The sequence below is a fragment of the Meriones unguiculatus genome, chromosome 16, assembly GCF_030254825.1.
Source record: "Meriones unguiculatus strain TT.TT164.6M chromosome 16, Bangor_MerUng_6.1, whole genome shotgun sequence".
Classification (NCBI taxonomy): Eukaryota; Metazoa; Chordata; class Mammalia; order Rodentia; family Muridae; genus Meriones; species Meriones unguiculatus.
Window position 1 is genome coordinate 1,279,911 of NC_083363.1, and position 25,399 is coordinate 1,305,309.

The 25,399-nt window shown below is 58.2% G+C and overlaps 1 protein-coding gene across 12 annotated transcripts; it reads left to right on the forward strand.

Annotated features, from left to right (window-relative positions):
* Positions 1-210: 210 nt before the first annotated feature.
* Ddr1 (discoidin domain receptor tyrosine kinase 1) lies at positions 211-19,947 on the forward strand. 12 transcript variants are annotated; one of them, XM_021651291.2, is made up of 18 exons: positions 211-426; positions 8,692-8,821; positions 8,914-9,016; positions 9,296-9,524; positions 10,634-10,781; positions 10,878-10,977; positions 11,515-11,701; positions 11,779-12,025; positions 12,753-12,836; positions 13,004-13,155; positions 13,559-13,724; positions 15,167-15,277; positions 16,190-16,434; positions 16,530-16,657; positions 17,298-17,516; positions 18,057-18,291; positions 18,763-18,912; positions 18,996-19,947. In XM_021651291.2, the coding sequence occupies exons 1-18, from the start codon at positions 274-276 to the stop codon at positions 19,134-19,136; spliced, it is 2,928 nt and encodes a 975-aa protein (XP_021506966.1). In that variant the 5' UTR covers positions 211-273; the 3' UTR covers positions 19,137-19,947. The 12 variants fall into 12 exon arrangements, 11 of the variants coding, with proteins under 11 accessions (XP_021506966.1, XP_021506967.1, XP_021506974.1 ...); XM_021651299.2 differs by lacking the exon at positions 211-426 and adding an exon at positions 1,863-1,988; XM_021651298.2 differs by lacking the exon at positions 211-426 and adding an exon at positions 2,112-2,218.
* Positions 19,948-25,399: the final 5,452 nt, after the last annotated feature.

The window sequence follows — 25,399 nt, forward strand, 5'->3', positions numbered from 1 at the left end:
ACCCTCAGTCTCCAGACTGTGCTCCCACCTCGTCCCCTGCCCTGCAGGATGAGCTTAGCTCTGAGCCCTCGCCCAGGGCCAGCGCTTGCCGCGGGCCCTCCTCCCGGCGGCCTTTGTCTGGGGGCCTCTTTGTCTGGGGGCCTCTTTGTCTGGGGGACCCCTTTGGTCCAGTTTCACGGTTCTCGGCCTCCTCTCCCTTTCTCTGGGTTAGGCCGTCCCCTCCCTCTCTGCGGGGGCTGAGAGGCTCCGTGAGGGGAGCGGAGCTGGGTTGCCATGGTCACCTTGAAGCCAGCCGCAGCTGGCCGGGGCAGCTGCTCTTGGGCCCCCGAGGCTGGAGCTTGGACAAAGCCGGAGGCTTCATCGGCCTCAGACCTGGATCCCCAAAGGCCTGCGCCTCGGGAGACTGCCGCTCAGGAGAACCCGGAGGTGAGCGGAAGGCAGAGCTCACCTGGGGCGGGGTGGGGGTGGGGGCAGGAGCTGACCGTGGGGCTGGGCTGCGGTGGGGAGGGACGGGACGGCCTGGCTGGAGGCGTGGTGGGAAGGGAGAGGGATGCAGGCCCTGGAAACAGGTTGGCCGGCTAGAGGGCAGGGCCTTGGTGGCCTCCAGCCTGGACAGGTTTCATTCTCTCCCTGGGCCCTGCATCTGCCTGGAAAGTTGTCCTTCCTTTCCAAGTCTGTCTGTGTCCCAGTCTTTTCTTTCAAACTCCATCCCTCACTCTCTATCTTCTTGCCCCCGAATCTCAACTTCATTCCAACCTCCTCGTTCTGTTTTCTTCATTCCAGTTTGCTTTCCTCCTGTGTCACCTCCTTTCCCTCCCTTCAACCCTTGCTCCTCCCCACACACCTTCGCCCCTCTATCTCCCACCGTTTACTTTGGCCCCATCTCCCTTGCCCTCCCCCGCCTTCTGCACTCCATCTGTGCGCCCCCTCCTAGGTTCTGCCACCTCGTCCCCATGTGACCATCAGCCTCCCCTCCCCCCTCGGACTCTTGGTCCCCTGGTCCATCATCCCTTCTGAGTCCCTCCCCCAAACCGAGCACAGCTAGTCTCTCTTTTTTTCTGTCCCAGATTTATGCCACCTCTTCCTTCGCCATCACTCCCCAGCTTCATTTTCCAGTTTGAACTCAGTGGCTTTAAAGTGTGACCCCCCCCCCAGGCTTCCCATTCTCCCCAGCTGCTAACCCAACCTGCTTCCCCGGAGGCAGCTGCCACTGGGGCAGGGACTGCTGCGTGTGTGTGTGTGTGTGTGTGTGTGTGTGTGTGTGTGTGTGTGTGTGTTCTGGGCGGTGGGGGTGGGCCCATCTGCCATCTGGCCACCCTCCTCCCACTGGTTCCGTCCGGCTTCCCTGGAGTGGCCGGGTGGGCTGCAGGCCTGGGGTTCTTACTCTGTGGGTCTTCTCTTCACATCCCCTCCCCTCCTCCCCGGGCTTGCAGAAAAAGTCAGTCCAGCATGGGCATGGGAGAGTGTGCACAAGGAGAAATCGAGAGCCCTTCCCAGGTTCTAGGGTGCAGTGGGGGGGGGTGGGGGAGGAGTTGTGAGCGTTGAGGGAAAAGGGCAGCGGGCTCAGGGGTGCCACGGATGGCTGCGTGGGCTCACTCGTGGTTGCTGGCTCAGCTCTCCAGGCCCCTGGATGGCTGGGATTTCCCTCTCTGGCCCCTGGGAATCCGGGCTCCAAGCGGCACATTCCAGCCGGCTCCAGGGCCTTCTCTGCTGTCACTTGACTCCGCTGGGCCCCAGCCCTGCGTCCCTCCTACTGCTCCAGCCTCGGTCTGGGGCGAGGTGGGCATCACCGACTAGGAATTTTCCCTGGGAGAGTGGGAAAGGACCAGAGGATTAAGGACCCTGGCTTCCTCCACACCTCCCATGGCCCCTTCACTGGTCAGTGTGAGTCCAGGGCGTTGGACGTCCCACGGGGCGTGAGGAGCTTTCAGCGGCTTCGGGGGTTCCCCAGAGCGGTCCTCCTGGGAGGAGGGGCCGTCTCCTTCCAGGTGAGGTTACTGGGAAGCCCAGCGCCTGCCAGGCTGCACGCCCCGCCCAGCCTCGTCTGCAGAGGGGTTGGGGTAGGTGATGTGAGGGGAGGGTGGTTCCCAAGGGCTCCGTGGAAAGGCCGCCGGCGGGTCTCCTCGTGACCGTGGGGACTCTCAGCGGGTCCTTCGGCAGCTGCGGAGTCCCAGCCCAGCCCGCCGAGGCCTCTCCCTAGGGGCGGCTTAGCTTCCTGGTAGGCTTTAGTGTACTGGTCTGGTTTGAAACTCTTTTTGGGCGTGAGTTTGAGTCCGTTGGGGTGTGTAACGGGATGGTGAAACCGGCAGGGTTGCCGGAGACTGTACGGTGACCTGCCGTTGTCCGGGTAGTTGGCAAGCAGCGGGTGTGGGGAGAGATGGGGCTGACAGGTGATGCTGAGCGGAGGAGCACCTCCCAGAGCAATCCGAGCGCCTCCCCGCCCCCATCTCTCCCTCCCAAGGCTCAGCCGCGCTCTCCCTTCCTTGTTTCCTTGTTTCCCTGTATCCCTGGGTCTGGCTTTCCCCTTTTTTTGGACAGGGTCTGATTTTCAGGATGCGCCTCTATCTTCCTCCTCCAGCCTCCCCTCCTCCCCACCTCGTCTTGGCTCCATTCCGCGCCTCTCCTTGCCAGAAACCAGACTCTGCGGCTCCCACCAGGGACCGAGCTGGCTGGGACTGAGGGAGGCTTTTCTGGGGACCCAGAACTCGCGGAGTGTGTGTGGGGGGCTGGACCTCAGGGCTCCGGAGAGGACTGGAGGGAGCTGCAGAGCTAGGAAGAGGTTGTGGAAGAAGGGGGCAGGGAGAAGTGGAGACTGGGAGAGGGCGGTGGGCTCTCAGGCTCGGGGGTAATCTAGGCTGGGAGCGGGGGGGGGGGGGAGGGTGCCAGAGGGTAGCAAAGGGGGGGGTGAGAACCAAGCGGGTCTGGCTAGACAGGTGAGCCTGGCTCCCCTCCCCCAGCCCGGCTAGGGCTCTCGCACCGGTGCTGGGCCTGTGAGAACCCGCTCCTTCCTGCGTGCCCTGGGGCTGCTTCTCTGCGCTCCTCTCCCCCCCTTCTCTCCAGGAACCGAGCCCAGAAAAAGGGGAGGAGGGACCGCGCCATCTCCTGGCGGGGCCGCCGCGTGGGGGCCCTGGGCGGGCCGCGTGCGCCCTCGGGGTGCTGCTGTCCCCAGCACGGGGGCGGCGGGGATGGGCGCGCCGATCACTTCGGGGGGGGGCACTCACGGGGCGGGTACGCCGGGAGGAGCAGAGCGAGGGGCGGCGCCGGGCGTGGGAGCGCGGGCGCCGGGGCGGGAGGGCGGGCGCGGGGAGGGAGGCGGCGCCTGGGCGCGATCGGCCCCGCGCTGGCTCCTCTCCCCGGAACAGGCCCCCGACAGCTGCTCGCGGGAGCCGCCTCCCGACACCCGAGCCCCGCCGGCGCCTGCGCTCCCGGCCCGCGCCCCGCCGCCGAGGAGGCCCCAGCCGGGGCCGGACGCCCGGGTCGGCCGGAGAGCGCCGAGAGGTAGGAGGCGGGGCGGGGACGCGCGCGGTGGGGAGCCCCGGCTCTGCCCCGGGGGTCCTGGTTCCCCTTCCAGGCAGAGGAAGTGTTCTGTCCTCGGGAACAGTCCCCTTTCTCGGGTGACGGGGACCGAGCCCCCAGAGGACAGGTGCGCCTGTGTGGCACACTGAGTCATCCTGCCCGTGTCCCCCGTGCCTACGCGGGCGTGCTCGGTGAAGCTGCCCGGGCGGAGGGAGGCGGCCTGACGCCCAGCTTGCCAGACCGCCGCACTCCGTGCCAGGAGACAGGTCACCGCCCAGTGAGCGGCGTTCCCAGGGTCCCCTTCTGGCCTGGCATTCCTGTCCAGCGCCCCCTCTCCAGCCACCGCCCGGCTGGCCTGAGCGCGGAGGTGTGTCCAGAACCTAGCGGCACTGTAGGGACGGGGCGCAACACAGAATGCGCCAGAAAGTGGAGACAGGGCCCCCTTCTTCCTGCCGCCCTTCCTACCCCGGCTCCACCTATCCCCACCTGCTCTTGGCTTCTTCCCTCCGGCTTAGCCATGTGTTTGGGGGTGCCCCGGCCCCTGGGGATCCTGTACCCCAGGGCCTGAGCGTGTCTTAACACCGTTTTCTGGGCACAGGAGCATGTGTCTGCCATTTAATGTTAACAGGTGGCGGCCCAGTCAATGGCGAGATCTGACTCTATAGGTCACCTCAGGATGTGTCACACACCTGTGGTCGCAGGTGGAGGCTGTGGGGTCAAGAGGTGAAGGTCAGCCTTCCTGGGTATCATAGTGAGCTTTTGCAGGGTCAACTGCTTGAGACCTTGTCTCGAAAAACCAGCCAGATCTTATATATTAAAGCCTGGTATTCTGGTGGCAGAGGCAGGCGGATCTCTGTGAGTTCCAGGTCAGCCAAGGCTACACGGTGAGACCTGTCTCAAAACAAAACCCAACCAACCTACTCCCACCACCTACCTGGAAAACACAAAGCAACCGGACACAACCAAAGATGCCAACGTGTGTGTGTGTGTGTGTTTGTGTGTGTGTGTTAGAGTTGTGTGTGAGCTGGTCTTGGTGGGACACGGGCCGGTAGGCTCCAGAGGTGGGAGGGGTCAGGATTATGAAGAAAAAGAATGTGTGTGAGAGGCCATGAGACACCCAGAGGCGTGAGCCTGGCAGTGGGTTTACTCTGGTGTTTACAGTGGACTTCTCAAGGCACACTCTGTGTGTGGGGGGTGCAGGGAGATGAACTTTAGGGGAGATGAAGGGCCTGGGACAGCAGGTCCTGATTGGCTGAGGAAGGCCCAGGTGGGGTGCCACGGGGGTGGAGCCCCTCCACCTGTGGGCCGGTGGGAAGGGATCGCCCCGGGGCCTGACAGCAGGTTCTGCAGCCCTGCCACTTGGCCCCGCGCCCTGCTCTCCGAGCCTGCTCTATTTACCTCTGGCTTTGTGCTGCTGCTGTCTCCCCCTGCCTCCTCTCCTGTCCCTGCCTGGCTTTGTGTCTCTGCCCCAGGCTCCTCTCAGCACTGTCTGGCTCTGATGACTCATCTGGGACAGGCATGAAGGTTGCTCAGGGAACAAGGGCCCTGCTGTTTGCACAGTGGTGGGGGTGGAGAGTGGCACCCAGGAATTCCCTGCCAGGCTTCCCAGGCGCGCACCACGGGGCCTGCACCCCGAGAGGTTGGTACTGGCGCCTTCTGGTTCCAGCCTTTCTGGGTTGATAGCCCTCTGGCAGCCCAGTCAGCCCCTCAGCTGCTGCCTCAGTGATGGGGGTCTCAGCTGCCTCTTACATTCCTGCCCTAGAGCATTGTGGGAGCAGCTGAAGGAAGACAAAGAGATGGGGGAGGCTCCCCCCAACTCCTCCTACCTCCTGGGGTGACCTGGCCTCCCAGTAGTTAAGCCTGCCCTCATCTCCTAGGCAACTCAGCCTTCTCTGCCCAAGGCTCTTCTGCTACCTTCAGAAAGTCAGAACTGGGCGCTGCGGGGCTGGTGGAGGCTGGCACGGACGGCTGGGGGACCCGGTGTGGGAGGGGCATTGTCCCCTCAGGATTCTAGGACCTTTAGACTCCAGTGCAGGCCTCAGGCCTTGCCAGGCGACCCCAGCAGATCCCGGGTTTATAAGACTTCAGCTGTGATGCACCCGAGTCTTCAGGGAGACAGTTACCTGGGGACTCTGAGCCGGTAGGTCTGGGTGGGGCTCCAAGTCTCTGCCAGTGTCTCAGGCGTCTGGTTGGCTGGTCTCGCTACCACAGTGGCCATGCAGAGGACAGGAGGCTTTGCCTCAGGTTCAGGCCTGGAGGTGTGAGGGGCTCAGGGCCAGCAGATGCTTCCTTCTGCTGCGCTGTCCTCGGCAAACAGCCAGACTTCTCTGGGACACCTTCACGTTTTCGACATCAGAGTGGGTTTTATGTTGGTTTGTGTGTGACATGGTTTCACACACATGCCCGTTCCTCTCTCCGACACAGTCAGCCTGTTCTTCACGGTTTCCTGTGCGCTTCCCTCTCCTGCCTCACTCACTAGATCTATGTGAGAGAGTGAGCCTGCAGGCCAGGTTTGTTTACCCTTGGCCGGCACAGGGTGGAGTCATTGCTTCCTAGTCTTGCTTTCCGAGGCCAGCAGTGCAGTGAGGCCCACGTGACAAGTCAGGCTCGTACTTTTTTATTTAAAGCAATTTTTTAAAGATTTATTTACTTACTTACTCATTTATTCTGAGATAGGGTTTCTCTGTGTAACCCTGGATGTCCTGGACTTTGTAGACCAGGCTGGCCTCGAACTCACAGAGACCCGCCAGCCTCGGCCTCCCTGAGTGCTGGGATCACAGGTGTGTGCCATCACGCCTGGCTTTATATTTTTTTGTGTTCCTGAGTGTTTTGCCTGCATGTGTGTCTGTGTAATGTATGTGTGTGTAATGTGTGTCTGTGTAATGTATGTCTGTGTAATGTATGTGCGTCTGGTACCCCTGGAGCTTGGAAGATGGCACTGGATTCCATGGAACTGGAGTTATGGATGGTTGTGGACCACAATGTGGGTGCTGGGAACCCGAATCCTCTGTAAGACGAGCAAAAGCTCTAACTGCTGAGCCGTCTCTCCAGCCCTCAATTTTCTTTTCTTCCTTCCTTCCTTCTTTCCTTTTAAACTTTTGTTGCCTTTGGGCTTCTGGTGTTTGATTCAGTCTCATGTAGCCCAGGCTGGCTTCAACTCTAGGATGGGGCTGTGGCTGGCCTTGAACTCCTGATCCTTCACCTCTCACGCGTGAGAGTTACCAGTGTGTGCCACTGACCTGCTTTTAAATCAAACGTATTTATTCTTTGTTTTATACGTATGGGTGTTTTGTCTTACGTGTGTGTCTGTGTGGCACTGTCACGCCTGGGGCTCCGGGAGGCCAGAGAGCACTGCGTCCCCTAGGACCCGAGTTATACATGGTGTAAATGGCCGAGCCGGTGCTGGGAAGAGCACCTGGGTGCTCTGGAAGAGAAGTCAGTTGTGTGTCAGTCAGAGGATGGCGGTGGCGATGTCACACATCCTCAATCCCAGCACTCGGGGCAGAGGCAGGTGGATCTCTGTGAGTTCAAGGCCAGCCTGCTCTACACAGTTTCAGGACAGCCAGGGCTACGTAGAGAGACTCCATCTCAAAAACAAACAAGTAAAAAGGAGTTGTTTTCACCTTCAACCCCCATGTTCTTCACCCGGGAGTCCTGGGGACTGACCTCGGGTCATCACGCTTCGAGGCTAATGCCTTCTACCTGCGGAGTCGCCTCTCTGGATCTTTACTCTCTTTCTTTTCACGGTGATGGAGACGCTTATTCCCCCAGCACACACAGCCCTGCCCCCAACGGCCCCTGTGGGCGTTCACAGGGATCTGGGTCCTCACCGAGGGCTCCTGGTGGACATCTTCGGGCAGTGCTGAGTTCTTACTCCTCCTGCTTCTTCCCTGCCCTGTATGAACTGTCCTACTGTCAGGGTCCTATCGCCAGAGTGTTTTCGGAGCAGATGATACTGCTATAACACACAGACCATGGTGGCTTCCCTTCTGTCCCTCTTCCCCTGAAGAGATAACCGCTAAGAACACTTTGTTGGAGCTGGAGAGATGCTCAGGGGTTAGGAGCGCTTCCGGCTCTGGCAGAGGGCCCAGCGCCCAGGTGACTGCCAGCCCGCTGCCATCAGTAACTCAAGTTCTAGGGTTCTCGCTCCCTCCTCTGGCCTCCTCGGGTACTGCATGCATGTGCTGAACAGCCGTGCGTCAGGCAAACACTAATATGAATAAAAAATTTAAAAATCAATCTTGATGATTCCTCTGTGTGTGTGTGTGTGTGTGTTTATGTGCAGTGGTGTTTTGCTTGCATGTATGTCTTGCATGTATGTGAGGGTGTCAGATCCCCTAGAACTGGAGTAATAGACAGTTGTGAGCTGCCATGTGGGTGCTGGGGATTGAACCCGGGTCCCCTGGAAGAGCAGTCGGTGCTTTTAACTTCTGAGACATCTCTCCAGCCCCAGTTAAGAAATCTAAAAACAAAACAAACAAACACACAAAAACTTTGTCAAGTTAGGCATGTCAAGTGTGCATCTGTAATTCCGGCATTTGGGATATTGAAGCAGGAGGATTGCGGCCAGGTTCAAGGCCAGCCGAGGTTACATAGTGAGTTTGAGGTCAGCTTGGGCTACAGAGTGAAGATTATCTATCTATCTATCTACCTACTCCTTTGTCAGTCTGATTTGTGTTGTTCTGGTTCTGATGAATTTGACTCTTTTTGTAAATAGTTGGCTTTGTTTTTCTGTAAGGTGGATATTCAGAATCTCGGCCATTTCTGTGTTGGGTTGTTTATGAACTGTTTCTCTTCACAAGAGGTCTTGGTTTATTTATTTATTTTTGTTCTTATTTTCTTGTATTGATTGAGGGGGTGGGGGCCTTCGGTATGGTATCAATGAACAGATCTCCGCCTGGTTTCTTTGTGTGTTAAAATAGGATCCCGGCAGCTGCCTTGCACAGCGGCTGACGGTAAAGTTAGGTAAAGTTACGGTCTCCCGTGTGAGGGCTCAGCCGGGGCCTGGTGGGCAGGAGGCAGCCTGAAAGCAGAGCCGCTCTCTAAACTGACTTCTCAGTTTTACTTTTGGCCATTTTACTGTTCTTGCCCCCAGAGCACCCGGCCTGTCTGCCCCCTGCTGCTGGCTGTGCCCAGGTCCCTTGGTGACTGCCTCCCTCCTGTTGTGCCCTGCAGAGATGCCATCCTCCCCTCCGTAGGCCCGGGGGACCAGGAGCTATGGGGGCAGGGGCCCTCTCCTCCCTGCTGCTGCTGCTGCTCTTGGTGACCGTCGGGGACGCTGACATGAAGGGGCATTTCGACCCTGGTGAGGAGACTCAATGTTGGGTTCCCCGGGGACAGAGCGTGGGAGCCGCGAGGTCTCGGGACGCTAATCCTCCGTGTGCCCGTGTCCTCCAGCCAAGTGCCGCTATGCCCTGGGCATGCAGGACCGCACCATCCCCGACAGCGACATCTCCGTGTCCAGCTCCTGGTCAGACTCCACCGCTGCTCGCCACAGCAGGTACCTGACACGGGTCACCTAGATGGAGCTCCCTTATGGACCCCTCCGTGCCCTTCCAGGCCCTCTGCACGGGCCAAGAGGCTTTTGAGAAGGCCCAGGCCGGAGAGACGCTCGCAGTGTCCTGGGAGCGGGGCCACCAGGGTGGCTCACTTAGGGTGCTCAGCGGCTATGAGGCTCTTTGTTCAAGTCCCAGTGCCCTTAAGTGGCTGTGGTGGCGTATGCTCACCCGGGAAGGCGAGGCAGGGTCAAGCGCCGGCCTGACCCCCTTCCTCCTCCCAGGCTGGAGAGCAGCGATGGCGACGGGGCGTGGTGCCCCGCAGGGCCCGTGTTCCCCAAAGAGGAGGAGTACCTGCAGGTGGACCTCCGGAGGCTGCACCTGGTGGCTCTGGTGGGCACCCAGGGCCGCCATGCCGGGGGCCTGGGGAAGGAGTTCTCCCGAAGCTACCGGCTGCGCTACTCCCGGGACGGCCGCCGCTGGATGGACTGGAGGGACCGCTGGGGTCAGGAGGTGAGGCCCGGAGGGGAGGCCCGGGCGGACCACGTTCTCCTTGCGTCCTCTGGCGCCGGCATCCCGGCTCCAGGCCGCCGCGAACCGGCATCCCCGACTCCAGGCCGCCGCGAACCGGCTGCCTCTGCACGTCCCGGGGGAGTCTCGGCCTCACCTCGGCCTCTGCCGTGCCTGGGCTTCCCACTCCCGCCCCACACCCGGTCCTTTTTCTGATCCTCAGCGAGGGGAAGTTTGCCTGCCCCATCCCGTGTTTAGCAGCCCGGACCACAGGCTGCGGTGGCGTCGCGGCTCCCCTCCCAGCTCCTCTCCACTCGCACCTCCGTGGGTCTCCTGCGCCCCGCCACTCTCCACCCCTCCATCCCACCTCTAAGCCGCTGGGACGAAGTCTGAACCCTTCACCTGTCCACTGCTTATCAGCCGTCCCCCCAGCTGAAGGAAATCAGACGGTCACACCCAGCCCTCAGCCCAGCCCTGGCTTTGGCGCCATCAGAAAAAAACACCCCAATCCTCTGGCTGAGTGCACCTGGGTTGGCGTGGTTCCTGCTCCAGGGCGTCTGGCGCCCTCCTGTGGTCTCTGCAGGCTCAGCGTTCAAGGGTGCACACGCTGTGGCCAGACCCGCGTTTTTTGTCTTTCTTGCTGTCTGTGGAACAAGCCGGGCCCCTCCCGGCAGTCAGGGCTCGCACGCTCCCGCTCTCCGGGCCTGGCAAGCCTCCCCCAGACACCCCCAGGCTCCCTCTTGTGTGCCCAGTCCTCGCGATGTCTCATCCTGCAGCTGTGGACACCCGCCTCCTCCCCACACTCTGCCTCTTGTTCCTCACAGCTGTCCACTGAGGTCATATGCGGTCCAGCGTGGTCAGCTCGTGAATGGATGAGGGGGGGTGCCGAGCCAGGGTGCCGGACACAGTGGCGTGCATGGCTTGGAGACAATGGGACCCGGCGGGGCGGGGGGGGGGGGAGAGCTGAGGTGCAGGCGAGGACAGACCTCCGGAGCCCAGGGCACCCCTCGGTGCCGTGTGCTGGGCAAGCCCCCTAGGCCGATTCGGGTAGGTGAGCCCTGCCTGCAGCCCTTACCCACCATCCACCATCTGCCCTCTCTCCTGGCCCACAGGTGATTTCGGGTAACGAGGATCCCGGCGGAGTGGTGCTGAAGGACCTCGGGCCCCCTATGGTGGCCCGGCTGGTCCGCTTCTACCCCCGGGCCGACCGCGTCATGAGTGTGTGTCTGCGGGTGGAGCTCTATGGCTGCCTGTGGCGGGGTGAGTGCCGGGAGGTCAGCGTGGAGGGGAGGGGAGGGGGGAGAGCAGGGGAGGGCCCAGGCCCCACACCTCTGACTCCCCTCTTCCCCCTCCCAGATGGACTGCTGTCGTACACAGCCCCCGTGGGGCAGACCATGGTCTTGTCTGAGGAGGTGCATCTCAACGACTCCACCTATGATGGCTACACAGTGGGCGGGTAAGAGGGATGGGCCTGTGGGGCGTGGGGTGGGAGCGAGCTGCAGGCTCACCTGTGTGTGTGCTCTCGTGGGAGGTGAGGGAGAGCGCGGGGTAGCCTGGGGAGAATGCGGGTTAGCGAGGGCCTGGAAGGACAGGCCGGGAACAGTGATAGAATGGTGGCTGCCAGCCGGAAGGCCGCTCTGCGTGTTAGACCCCTGTGGACCAGACAAGGACCACCTTGTAAGAAGACCCACATGACATGCACAGCTCCTGGAATCCCTGACCTTGGGAGGGGCTGCAGTCACACAGCCCGTTCTCGGCCAAGGCTGCCTCAGCACCAGGAGGGGCTGTGCCCCCAGCGAGGACCATCTGCGGGCCTGGTCTCTGCAGTATATACACTGGCAGCAGCGCTGCGGCCTGGCGTGGTTTGGGCCGGGTGCATGCAGGAGAGGAGGGTATTTATTGCACGACGCCGGGAGGACAGAGCGGAGGAGAGTCAGGCTCTCCGGCCTCCGCTGTCTCCCCTCAACTCCCCTTTCTCTCCACCTCCGAGCAGGCTGCAGTATGGCGGTCTGGGCCAGCTGGCGGACGGCGTGGTGGGCTTGGATGACTTCAGGCAGAGCCAGGAGCTGCGGGTGTGGCCGGGCTACGACTACGTGGGCTGGAGCAACCAGAGCTTCCCCAGCGGCTACGTGGAGATGGAGTTTGAGTTTGACCGGCTGAGGGCCTTCCAGACCATGCAGGTGCGTGCCCTGCGCGCCCCGGGGTGGGGGCGGCTGGGCTCTCCCCGCCTTGACTCAGTTTCCCCCTCTTCCCGCAGGTCCACTGCAACAACATGCACACCCTGGGAGCCCGCCTGCCGGGCGGGGTGGAATGCCGGTTTAAAAGGGGCCCTGCCACGGCCTGGGAGGGAGAGCCTGCGCGCCACGCCCTGGGGGGCAGCCTCGGAGACCCCAGAGCCAGGGCCATCTCGGTGCCGCTGGGCGGCCGCGTGGGCCGCTTCCTGCAGTGCCGCTTCCTCTTCGCGGGGCCCTGGCTGCTCCTCAGCGAGGTGTCTTTCGTCTCGGGTAAGCCCCGGCGTGAGCGCCGACCGTCCTCTGCTGTGGTGTCCGCGCGTGCGCTCCCGGCATCGCATCACCGTGAGATTTCTCAAACCGGGGCAGCATAATCAGACCCCAATGCTTTGTAGAGGCTTTTTTGGTTGGGTTGTTCTGTTTTGTGTTTTGTAAGTTCTCTTTTATTTTATTGTGTTTTTGAGACAAGGTCTCACTGTGTGGCTCTGGTTGGCCTGGGACTCACAGAGCTCTGCCTGCCTCTGCCTTCTGAGTGCTGCGATTAAAAGCATGTGCCCTACACCCAGGTAGATTTTTTAATTTAATTTAATTTTCAAAATGATTTTTAAAGATTTATTTATTTTTTATGCCTGCATGTGTACCTGCAGGCCAGAAGAGGGTGTCAGATCTCACTGTAGATGGTTGTGAGCCGCCATGTTGTTGCTGGGAGTTAACTCAGGACCTCTGGAAGAGCAGATGGTGCTCTTAACCGCTGAGCCATCACTCCAGCCCCTAAAGTGAAATATTTTGAGGGTGGTGGAAGTCTGGTCAAGCCTGAAAGACTAGTTGAGAGATGGCCTCTTCCCTGAGCCTGCAGACCCCCAAGGACAGCCTTGAGACTCCCGAATTCCCCACTTCCCTTAGGCAGGGCTTCCAGACTGCGCCTCTGGTCCCTGGCCCTCACACCCCTGTGCCCCTTGGGTCCCTGCTCTGACCCTCCCCTTTCCTTCCTTCTCCCCAGATGTGGTCAACGATTCCACCGACACCTTCCCACCAGCCCCCTGGTGGCCGCCTGGGCCGCCTCCCACCAACGTCAGCAGCCTGGGTGAGCAGTGCTTGGGTGGTCCTCCCGTGTTGGGGCTCCTCCTCCTGTGCTCCCTGTGTCAGGGCTCCTCCCCCTCCTGTCCTCCCATGCTGCGGTTCCTCCTCCCCGTGCTCCCCGGGCTGGGGCGGCCGCCTGCTGGCTTGGTGCTGACCCTTCCCCTCCGTCAGAGCTGGAGCCAAGGGGTCAGCAGCCGGTGGCCAAGGCAGAGGGGAGCCCCACGGCCATCCTCATCGGCTGCCTGGTGGCCATCATCCTGCTGCTGCTGCTCATCATCGCCCTCATGCTGTGGAGGCTGCACTGGCGCCGGCTGCTCAGCAAGGTGGGCGGGTGCTGTGCGTGTGTGTGTGTGTGTGTGTGTGTTTCAGTGTGTGCGCGTGCATGTCTGTGTGTGTTTGTGTGTGTGTGTGCGCGCGCACGCTCACAGGCAGGCCTTGGGGAGGAGCCAGAGGACAAATGTCACTCTCTGCCCCTCAGCTGTGTCCACCTTATGTAACCAGCCTGTTGGGAGCCAAGGCTGGGGAGGGGTGTAGTGAAGGGGCAGGTTGCCGGTTGCCCGAGGCCCTGGACATGTGTGGTGGGGTGACTCCCGCTGTGGTTGTGATTAGGGTCAGGTTTGGGTCTTTGGGGTGACCTCGAGGAAGTGGGGCCGCAGGAAGGGACAGACCAGACCACGTCAGGAGGCCATGCTGAGTGGTGTCACCTAACGTCTAATCTGCAACCAGGCGGAGCGCCGGGTGCTGGAGGAGGAGCTGACGGTCCACCTCTCCGTCCCTGGGGACACCATCCTCATCAACAACCGCCCAGGGCCCCGAGAGCCACCCCCTTACCAGGAGCCCCGGCCTCGGGGTACCCCACCCCACTCTGCACCCTGTGTCCCCAACGGCTCTGGTAAGGCCTGCCTGTCCTGGTCCATTGTCTTCCGCCTGTGTCTTCAGGTAGCCCTCCTCCTCCTGTGCTCTCCACACCCTCCTGTTCTCATTTCCACGCCCCTCCGTGTAGCCTCCCAAAGGCTTTCCTGCCTGTTACCCAGAATGCTGTTGGTCTCATCCTGTCACTGTGTCCTAGAGTTCTGTTGTGTCCTCTGCATTTGTACTTCGCATCCACCCATCTATCCGTCCTCGCCCGTCCGTCTTTCTTTGTCCATCCATCCACTCATGTAACCACCCGTCAGCCTACCTGTATTCAGGAACCCATCTGCCTGTCCAGACTTTAGATATCAATGTTAGTACCATCCATCGTCCACTCATCCATCCATGTCTATTCTTCATCCGCTGATCCATCCATCCATATCCATCCATCCATCATCCCCTCATCCATCCATCTTTATCCATCATCATCACTCATCCATCCATATCCATCCATCCATCATCCCCTCATCCATCCATCTCTATCCTTCATCATCCCCTCATCCATCCATGTCTATCTATCCATCATCTCCTCATCTATCCATGTCTGTCCATCATCCCCTCATTATTCCATAATATCAGTCATCATCCCCTCATCCATCCATATCTATCCATCCATCATCCACCTGTCCATGTCTATCAATTTACTCATCCATCATCCCCTCATCCATATCTATCCATCATCTACTCATTCATCATCCACCTGTATCCATCCATCTACTCACCCATCCATCTCTGTCCATCATCATCCCCTCATTCATCTGCCTGTATCCATCCATCATCCTGTCATACACCCATATCTATCCACCCACCATCCCCTCATCCATCTATCTCTATCCATCCATCATCCCCTCATCTATCCACCCATCATCCCCTCATCCATCCATATCTATGCATCCATCATCCCCTCATCCATCCATCTCTATCCACCCATCATCCCCTCATCCATCCATCTCTATCCACCCATCATCCCCTCATCCATCCATATCTATCCACCCACCATCCCCTCATCCATCCATTTCTATCCATCCCTCATCCCTCATCCCTCCATCTCTATCCATCCATCATCCCTCATCCATCCATATCTGTCCATCCATATCTATCCATCCATCATCCCCTCATCCATCCATATCTGTCCATCCATATCTATCCATCCATATCTATCTACCCATCATCCCCTCATCCATCCATTTCTATCCACCCATCATCCACTCATCCACCCTTCTGTATCCATCCATCTCTCATCCTTCCATATCTATCCATCATCCATTCAGCTCTCCATCACCCTGGAGGGCCTTGCTCTACTCTCTCTGCCTCCTGTGCTTTCACTCTCATGAGCCCCAGTCCTGCCTTATCCCAGGTCTCCCTGTCCGTCTCACCTCAGTCTCATCCCTTCCCCGTGTCTCCCCCTCCTTCTCCCGACAGCGCTGCTGCTCTCCAATCCGGCCTACCGCCTCCTTCTGGCGACTTACGCCCGCCCCTCTCGAGGCCCAGGCCCCCCCACGCCCGCCTGGGCCAAACCCACCAACACCCAGGGTAAGCCCCTCTGCCGCTGGGCTCTGCAGGCTCCCGTTCCTCCACCGGGCACGGAGAGCCTCACACCTTGCACTCTCGCTTCCCCGCTGTGGCCTTTTCTGCTCTCCTGAGCTCCAGCTGAAAGCCACCCCCAGGGCCGAGGGGCCGGCTGCCGCTCTTAGCTCTGTCCCGCCTCCTCTCCCGCTCTCCAGAGCTGGAGGGCGCTGCTGTGGCGCCCACTCTTCTGTAACCCCTCCTTTATTCTCCCCTCTCTCTAGAGCTGCGAGGAGGAGGGCCTCACCCTGGGCGCTTGCCCCCTCCCCCGTGTCCTCTCTCCGCAGTCCCAGAGGTGAAGGCTCACGCCGCCCTCCCGTCTGCTCCCCCTTCCCTCCATGTTGCTTTCTCATTGTGGCCCCGTCCCCCAGGGCCCGGAGGGGACAACTCCGCCTCCCTCCTGTCTACAGACATCTTGTCTTGGGGGCCTGTCACCCTCTCCCCTCTCTGTGTGCCTTGTCTCTCTGCCCGTCTTCGAGCTTGGTGTGTTTGCGATTGGGAGGGGCCGTGGCGGGGAGGGGCGGAGCCGTGGCGGGGAGGGGCGGAGCTGACAGGCAGGAGCTGCTGGTCTGTGGGACCAGGGTTTGGAACAGGGCGGAGACTCAGGGCTTGGGCCTCCTTCAGATGCTGGGCGGAGGAGGCCCTCTTCCAGCCCAGGCTTACCTGGTGCTCAGGGTTGTGCCAGGGCTACCCAGGGGGTAAATAAATGTTCCTGGTACCGTCTGCCATAGCCATCTGTGCGCCTCCAGCCTCTGGGTGGGTAGCCCCATTCTCCGGCTGGAGGCTGGCAGCTGGGGCTTAGGGGGCGCAGAGCCGGGCCTCGGGGGGATGGGCTGCTGGGGCTGCTGCCGCCTCACCGCCCTCTCCTTGCCCCCCCAGCCTGCAGTGGGGACTACATGGAGCCCGAGAAGCCGGGCGCCCCGCTGCTCCCCCCGCCCCCCCAGAACAGCGTCCCCCACTACGCCGAGGCCGACATCGTCACCCTGCAGGGCGTCACTGGGGGCAACACCTACGCCGTGCCCGCGCTGCCCCCGGGGGCCGTGGGGGACGGGCCCCCCAGAGTGGACTTCCCTCGGTCACGGCTCCGCTTCAAGGAGAAGCTTGGCGAGGGGCAGTTTGGGGAGGTGAGGAGGGGGCTTTGCCGCCGTGCTCCCCTGGCCGCGTGCTTGCGGGTTGATGCTGTGACCTCGTGACCCATGGGAGCACCTCCTTTCTCCAGGTACACCTGTGTGAGGTAGAGGACCCCGAAGACCTGGTCAGCAGCGACTTCCCCATCAGCGTGCACAAGGGACACCCCTTGCTGGTAGCCGTGAAGATCCTCCGGCCAGACGCCACCAAAAACGCCAGGTGAGACCCGGGGCAGCAGTAGCGATAACCCGTGCCCCGGGATGGGTCACGCGGGCCTCTCCTCATGGGGAGATGTTGGCAGGGCTGCTGAGAGGGAGGATTAACCCTCTCCAAGAGCAGCCCCTAAATGCTTACCCAACCCCAAGTGGTCAGCCTTAAAAACCTCTACAGACAAGCTGCGCTACTCACGCTCGTGCGTGTAACAGTAGCAGCTAAGGGATGAGGGCCTGGGAGACAGCTCAGGAGTAAGCAGCACTGGCTGCTCTTCCAGGCGACCTGAGTTCAATTCCCAGCGACCACTCAGTGGCTCACAGCCGTCTATAGTGAGATCTGCTGCCCTCTTCTGGCATGTAGGCAGAACAACGAATACATAATAAATAAATAAATCTAAATATATGATTAAGGAGTGAGAGGCCGCGGAGGATTTGAAAGAGTGAGCTACCTCAAGGGGACATGGGAGGGGTTGGAGGGAGAAAAGGGAGAGGCAAAGTGATGGAATTATAAGAGCTTCTAGGTAAGGGCCAGGGATGACGTCTAGAAAAGGGAGGGAGGCCTTGTGGGGGGGGATCGTCAGGAGCAGCTGAGCCTGTGTTGGGGGGAAAGGGAGGGCACACTGCCAGCCCTCTCCCTGCTTCTCCAGGAATGATTTCCTGAAGGAGGTGAAGATCATGTCACGGCTGAAGGACCCAAACATCATCCGGCTCCTGGGCGTGTGTGTGCAGGACGACCCGCTCTGCATGATCACGGACTACATGGAGAATGGAGACCTGAACCAGTTCCTCAGCGCCCACCGGCTGGAAAACAAGGCCGCCCAGGGCCTTCCTGGGGACCCAGAGCCTGACCAGGGGCCCACCATCAGGTACGCCGTCCCAGGGCAGGGCCCCCTCAGAGCACCCCAAGTGGTGCTCCCTCAAGCTGGGAAGGAAGGTGAGGGTGTCCATGGGAATTCAGGAGCTTGGGCCAGGAAGGCCGAGATCTTAGGAGGAACAGGCGCGGAGGCATGGAGCCTCTGAGCTCTCCCCTGTCCCAGCTTAAGAAAACACGGGCTGGGGGCGGGAGTGAGGTGGGAGGGGGCTGGAGAGATGGCTCAGAGGTTAAGAGCACTGGCTGCTCTTCCAGAGCTCCTGAGTTCAATTCCCAGCACCCACATGGTGGCTCACAGCCGTCTATAGAGATCTGGTGCCCTCTGCTGGTGCGCAGGCTCGCACGCAGGCAGAGCACTGTATACATAATAAATAAATAAATCTTAAAGAAACGGGAGCCCTTTGGGGTTGGAGTGGGACTTGCCCGTGATGTCCCCAGCCGCTGAGGTGTGGGGTTCCCTCCCTCTCTCGGACACGCGTGTGGAAAGTGGAGGGCTGGGTCCGGACGGCTCGTGACCTGCTCTTCCTCCACTCAGCTACCCCATGCTGCTGCACGTGGCGGCCCAGATCGCCTCGGGGATGCGCTATCTCGCCACACTCAACTTCGTGCACCGGGACCTGGCCACCCGGAACTGCCTGGTTGGGGAAAATTTCACCATCAAAATCGCCGACTTTGGCATGAGCCGGAATCTGTACGCCGGGGACTACTACCGCGTGCAGGGCCGGGCCGTGCTCCCCATCAGGTGGATGGCCTGGGAGTCGATCCTCATGGTGAGCGCCGGGAGGGGCGGGCTGGGGAAGGGCGGGGACCGGACGCCGGCTGCCCCCCTCAGCCCTTCCCTTTCTGGGCCTGCGCTCTCCTCTTGTGAGGATCGAGGGTCTTTGCGGATCAGGGAACTAGGAAAGGAAGGAAGAGTGGTGGGGGTGGGGATCTAGGAGCCAAGAGTGTGGGTGCTGCGGGGCGCGGCGGCTCATGCCTGTAGTCCCAGCAGGCAGAGGCAGGCGGATCTCTGTGAGTTCGAGGCCAGCCTGGTCTACAGAGCGGGTCCAGGATCACGGCTTCAGGGTTGGAAGCTGGGGGTAGAAGGGGTTGGGTTAGTACCCGCAGGCGGGAGGCAGGCAGAGGAGAGGGGGGAGGAGGAGAGGGCAGGGGGGGGCAGGGCCAGAGGAGTCGGGTAGGAGGAGGGGACCCAGGGGGAGGGTGGGTGTGTGAGCTCTTCCTCTCGCCGTCCCGCGTACCAGGGGAAGTTCACGACAGCCAGCGACGTGTGGGCCTTCGGGGTGACGCTGTGGGAGGTGCTGATGCTCTGCCGGTCCCAGCCCTTCGGGCAGCTGACGGACGAGCAGGTCATCGAGAACGCGGGGGAGTTCTTCAGGAACCAGGGCCGGCAGGTCGGAGCGGAGGGGGCGTGGCTTGCGGGAGGGCCCGGGGCAGAGCGTGCGCAGACTAAAGGCCACCCGCCGGTACCCCGCAGGTCTACCTGTCCAGGCCGCCCGCCTGCCCGCAGACCCTGTACGAGCTGATGCTACGGTGCTGGAGTCGGGAGCCCGAGCAGCGGCCGCCCTTCGCCCAGCTTCATCGGTTCCTCGCAGATGACGCGCTCAACACAGTGTAGACTCGGGACCCTGCAGCCCGTTTCCGTAGGGAGCCGGCCAGGGGAAGCTGGACGCGAACACCGGAGAAGCCTACGGCACCACACCCCGCCACCTCCTGACTTGCCCGTCCGTCCCCGAGAGGCAGCCTTTCTGCAGGTGGGCTGGTCCCGCCCAGGGAGCTGAAGCCTCAGTTACGGGATACACATGCGCCCGCCCTTCCTGTTCTTCCTTCCATCTCCCGAGCGCCACCCACCCAGCTGGCCCTGGGCTTGGGATCCTGCCTGACTTCTTCCAGCCATCCCCTGGGCAAGGACGGAGGCAAATGCAGGGCACACACTGGACAAGGCCCACTGGACCTCCTGGGCCCCACTGGACAACACTGGTTCCCGGGGAGGAGGCTCCGCCCCCTGCCTCCTTCCTGTCACACACTGGACACCGAATTGGGGGGAACGGACAAGAAAGGCCAACCCCTGCAGCGGTCCTCAGCCGTGGCCGCCTTCTGTCCTACCCCGACACACTGGACCTGGGGGTGACCCCTACCGTGACCCTCAGTCACAGCCCTCTCCTTCCTACCCACCGCACTGCAACTAGACCGTCTCAGCCTACATGTTTCTGTGGAGTAAATGCTAGGATGGGGACAGAGGGAGCAATAGCCCAAGGCCGGGGGTGGGGATTCTATCGTAGCTACCACATTGGTTTTTCTATAATCACGTGGGGTTTGTACATTTGGGGGGAGAGAGACACAGATTTTTACACTAATATATGGACCTAGCTTGAGGCAGTTTTAATCTCCTGCACTAGGCAGGTAGTAATAAAAGTTGAGTTTTTCCACGGCTGTGGATGCATTTCTTGGGGTTTGGGTAATGTCTGCCTCCTGTCCCTCATTCATCCCACTCTGTTTCCTTTCCCCTTCCTTTCCCCAGTCCGAGTCCCACATCCTGCCTCTGGTCCAGCATTGGTCTGTTGTCACTGTAATCTAGGCCTGAGCCTGTCGGGCCATGAGAGCCCTGTGCACGCTGCCCGCAGAGGGAATAGAAATGAAAGGTTTCCTGCCGGGGCAGTCAGAGGTTCCCTGGAAGCCGCGGGAACTCCAGTCCCATTCACCATGAAGAGCAGAGCTAGCCATCAAATATAGAGGCGAGGCTTCTATGCTTTGTCTGGAGTCTAGGATCCTGAGGGCTGGGAGCCCCAGGTGATCCCGGGGTCAGGTTTTGAAATCACGCACATGAGTCTTAGGTGTGAGGTGTCTGGGTGGAAGCCAGAGTGAGCCTGGCTCGCTTCAGGCCAGCAAGGACAGGCTGAGGCCACGGTGAACGCCTTAAAGAGTTCACCTTGGGTGGTCCGAAAACAATCCCCGGCAGGTTTGGAGAAAACCACTCCATCTTCATAGCCGTCCTGTGAAATAAGGACCCTGGGGATGACAACATTCACAAAGGGAGCCAAATAGATAATGAGGGCAGCAGAGATAATTTAATCTGAGGTTGGATTAATGGGCTCTCGGGGACCAGGTCACAGATCTCACCGTCTTGCTAAAGCTGTGCAGGTCAGACTGTTGCCTTAAGATTAAGACAGACATTGATGGGTTGGAGTTCAGAGGTCAGACGTTAGACTAATAAGCAATGGGAGCCCTGGCAGGGAGCCGTAGCTCCCAGAGCTCCGAGCCCAGACTTGCTCTAAGTGCCAGAACCACGTGACTCCAGGTTCTTGCCAAGTTCAGCCTGAGCGTGTTCAAACCCGCCCCACCTGCATCAGTGTCCGCTCTGTGGCACCAATGCCATCTTGATCCTTCCCGCTGCCGAGCCCAGTCCAGCAGGAAGCTCTCGGGTCTGCCAGGTCCCAGTTCCTTCTCCACGCTTCCACTGCTCTGGCTCACGCCACAGCACCGCAGTCTCCTGGGACCATTCCGTCCCTCTCTGGTGTGTCTTCAGCTCTGCAACCACAGGAACCTTGCTTTGAGACTGGGTCTTCTGCAGAGGGGGACCTGCACCAGATTCCCCCGCCCTCACCTTCCAGGTGCTGGAATTGCAGAAGGCCCCACACCTGCTCCTCTGCGCCTTATTTTAAAAATTACTACATACACTTATTTAGTGTGTGTGCATTTTGCTCATGTGGAGCTGTGTGTGTGTAGCTGGACAGCCTGCAGGAACTGGCTCTCTAGTCAGGTGTGGTGCCATCTATCCAGCCCCTTAAAAATTTATTTTATTACATTTTGGTTTTTGTGTGACATTTTATGTGTGATGACGATGATGATGACGATGTGTAGCCTAGGCTGGGTTGTTTTTGAATTCATAGAGATCTGTAAAAGTAACTTTATTTGCCTGCTTCAGCTGTTGTCTTGGAAGATTACTGCCTCTGTCTGCTGTCCTAGGCCTAGTCCTGGGAGCGTCTAGCCTCTGTACGATCTAAACAGCCTAGAACATTTTTCAGCCTCTGAGACTTGCTACTGAACAAGCTCACCTTTAGTTCTCTCTGAGCTCAGGGCTGGCTGGTTCGGCTCAGCTGTTCCGGCACCAACTCAGCCAGCTGACTGATTCAGTCTCCTTTTTCTCTTGGCCTCTGAATTGCTCTGCTAGGCCTCAAATTAACTCCATCCATCTGCTCTAGACTCCTGGCTCCTTCTCATTCTCGGGCTCATTCAGTCTTCACCTGAGTTCTGTCTCTCTGCCACCTGTCTCTCTATTACTGTCCTAGTAAAACTGCACTCTCTCTCTCTCGCTCTCCCTCTCTTGCTTTAGCTCTCTCACTTTTGCTCTCTTTCTGCATTGCCCCTCAAATAGTTTCCCTTTGCTCTCAGTTTTTGTGAGAGTTGGGTGTATCCTTGTCTGTCAAGTCTTTCTCTGATAGACAGATAGATAGGTAGATAGTCAGATAGATAGGTAGATAGACAGATAGATAGGTAGATAGATAGATAGATAGATAGATAGATACATACATACATACATACATACACACGTACTCACACACATACTCAGTCTCAGAAAAGACCCCTGGGCCCAGATATACTCCGTGGGTTTTACATTATCCATGGAGGGGCGGTCTCCCAATCACCCAGAGCTTCCTGACAAGCATAGCTACCCTAGCCAGCTGCTCTGGAGATCCCACCCCACACTTCCATCTGGGCTCTGAACTCTGGTCCTTACACCCGCACTCCAACATAGATAACATACATAGATAGATTAAAGTCACTAAGATCACTTTTCTATTAGGTTATGCTATGTGCCTGGGGTAGCACCGGCTGTAAAGACCAAAGCTGGTAGGAAGTGACCTGTCTACATGGTCCTGGGCTTGGAAAGATTTTCACCTCCTCTAGATGATCCATCAGGCTGTTTCTTCAAGGGTGGCCTGTTGCCTTATTAAACAGTGTTGTGTCACCTACTGAACTCTGTGAGGCAAACTCAAGGTGAACCCTCAAGGTGGTTTTTTTTAAATTTTTATATTAGTTACAGTTTATTTACTTTATATTCCAGCTGTAGCCCCTCCCTCATTCCCTCCTGATCCCACTCTCCCTCCCTTATCTCCTCCCTTGCCCCTCCCCAAGTCCGCTGATAGGGGAGGTCCTCCTCCCCTTCCATCTGACCCTAGCCTATCAGGTCTCATCAGGACTGGCTGCATTGTCCTCCTCTGTATCCTAGCTAGGCTGGTCCTCCCACGGAGGGTTGGGAGGTCAAAGAGCTAGCCACTGAGTTCATGTCAGAGACAGTCCCTGTTCCCCTTACTAGGGAACCTACTTGGACACTGAGCTGCCATGGGCTACATCCGAGCAGGGGTTCTAGGTTATATCCATTAATGGTCCTTGGTTGGGGAATCAGTCTCAGAAAAGACCCCTGGGCCCAGATATACTCCGTGGGTTTTACATTATCCATGGAGGCGCAGTCTCCCAATCACCCAGGGCTTCCTGACAAGCATAGCTACCCTAGCCAGCTGCTCTGGAGATCCCACTCCACACTTCCGTCTGGGCTCTGAACTCTGGTCCTTACACCCGCACTCCAAAACTGTGTGATTCGCATTTTCCCCTCTGCTCCACATCAATGCTGGGATGATTTGTGCTTTATCCAACCCTGAGCCTCTGGCACAGCCCCATGAGCTGTTCCCACTGAGTTCAGGAAGCATCTTTGATGGGTAAATCTGCATTCATTCTACAGGTGAGGATTCCCTGTAAAACAGCCATGGCTGTCCTGGGACTTGCTTTTGTAGACCAGGCTGGCCTTGAACTCACAGAGATACCCCTGCCTCAGCCTCGTTCGCCTTGGGATTGAAGGTGTGTGCCACCACACCTGGCTTGGATGATAGAATTCTAACGGTGACTTTGCTGAGTCACAGGACAATCATGTTAAAATTGCTCTTAGTAGCTGAGGTCGCGATGCCTCTCTGCGATCTCAGCACTCCAGAAATGGAGGGACACGATCGGGAGTTCACAGCCTGCCTAGTTTTTGTTCTGTGTTTTGAGGCAGGGTCTCATTATGGCTGCCCTGCAGCTCTCTATGTAGGACAGCCTGGCCTTGACTACAGGGATCTCCACCACTCCTGACTCTCCTGCCTCCACCTCCCCTACCTGTGGGATCACGGGCTAACAACCCCACTTTCACCTTTATCTTTTTTTCTTTCCTGCTAAGATTTGATTGTTTCTTTCAGTTGTTTTTCTTCTTTTAGCTTCTTCTTTTTTTTTATTTTTAAACAGGATTTATTGTTTTAAGTTATGTATAGGCATGAGTGTCAGAAGAGGGCATTGGATCCCCAGAATTGGAGTCACAGGCATTTGTGAGCAGCCTTGTGTGGGTGCTGGGAACTGAACTCAGAACCATCTGTCCAGTCTCTGCTTTTTTCTCTCTCCTCAATGGAGAGTCAGACATTTCTCATTTCTTTCCTAGGCATTAGAATTTCTTATTATTGCTTACTTCTTTTCCTAGTCAATTATGCTTCTTTTATTATTTTTTAAAAGTATTTTTAATAATTTATTTACTTTTTATTTTATGCAAATTAGTGTGAAGGTATCAGATCCCTTGGAATTGGGGGCATAGACAGTTCTGAACTGCCATATGGGTGCTAGGAATTGAACCCAGGTCCTTTTGAAGAGCAGACAGTGCTCTTAACCACTGAGCCATCTCTCCAGCCCCCTTCTTTTATTATTTTATTGTTAGATTTTCTGAAGCAGCTTAAAGAGACAGGAGGCAGGAAAGAGACTGGAGACCAACCTCAATTGACTGCACTATTTATTTTAGACAGGACCAGGCACAGTGTTAAAAAGGTGTCTGCAAAAGGGGAAGGGGCTACTTGGGGAATATAGGCGAGGTTTGAGGAATGAGAAGTTAAGTGCCACTTCTGGGGTTATGTGCAAGCCTGCAGCTTCTCCCTTCTGGAGTTGTTTGTCCAAAAAAGGCCATTTTATCGACAGAAACTGCCTTGCCCTGCTCTCAGGATGAAGGTCGTAGGGGGTGACTGAGTTGTCAGTGACAGTGAGGGGGAAGGGGCTAGAATTTCAATACAAGGCCTTGGTCAGCCTCTGGTTCAAGGTTTATTCTAACATTTACAGGCAAGAGGATGTCAGATTACTTTCAATTTTTAAAAAATTACTCTTCCATTATTATTGTGTGTCAGTGTAGAGGGGCAAAGGCTGGGCGTGTATTTCTGTGGCACCCTCACAGAAGTCAGTTCTCTTTCCACCTCTGCTAACCAGGTGACCACAGCGAGGGCCTTTACCCACTGAGCCATCTCACCAGCCTGTGCCTTTTTTCTTTCTTTTAAAGTTTAATTTTATGTGCATTTGTGTGAAGATGTCAGATCCCTTGGAATTGGCGTTACAGACACTTGTGAGCTGCTGTTGGGTGCTGGGAATGGAACCCGGGTCCTTTAGGAAGAGCAGACAGTGCTCTTAACCACTGAGCCATTTCTCCAGCCCCTTGTGATTTTCTTTCTTTCTTTCTTTCTTTCTTTCTTTCTTTCTTTCTTTCTTTCGTTTTTCAAGACAGGGTTTCTCTGTGTAGCTTTGGCTGTCCTGGGCTCACTTTTTGTAGACCAGGATGGCCTCAAAGAGATCTGCCTGCCTCTTCCTCCTGGAGTGCTGGGATCACAGCTGTGCACCACCGCATCTGGCTGCGGTAAATTTCTTTATTGCTTCGTAAGAGATTTTGTTTTTGTTTTCATTCTGCCTAACATTCATTCATATAACATTTCTTCCTACACTGTAACTTTTGTGTTTGGAACTATACAAACTCTGGGCTCTTCGCTGTGATGAAGCTTTGTCATTTTTGTTGTTGTTGTTCTCTGCTAATTTTAGATATGGATT

What these genes read in the sequence shown, in the direction of transcription:
- Ddr1 (XM_021651291.2), top strand. Translation starts at nt 274, where the DNA reads ATGGTCACCTTGAAGCCAGCCGCAGCTGGCCGGGGCAGCTGCTCTTGG. An exon ending in GCGAGGGGCAGTTTGGGGAG is followed by an intron (nt 16,435 to 16,529) that starts GTGAGGAGGGGG and finishes TCCTTTCTCCAG; the next exon opens with GTACACCTGTGTGAGGTAGA. An exon ending in GACGCCACCAAAAACGCCAG is followed by an intron (nt 16,658 to 17,297) that starts GTGAGACCCGGG and finishes CTGCTTCTCCAG; the next exon opens with GAATGATTTCCTGAAGGAGG.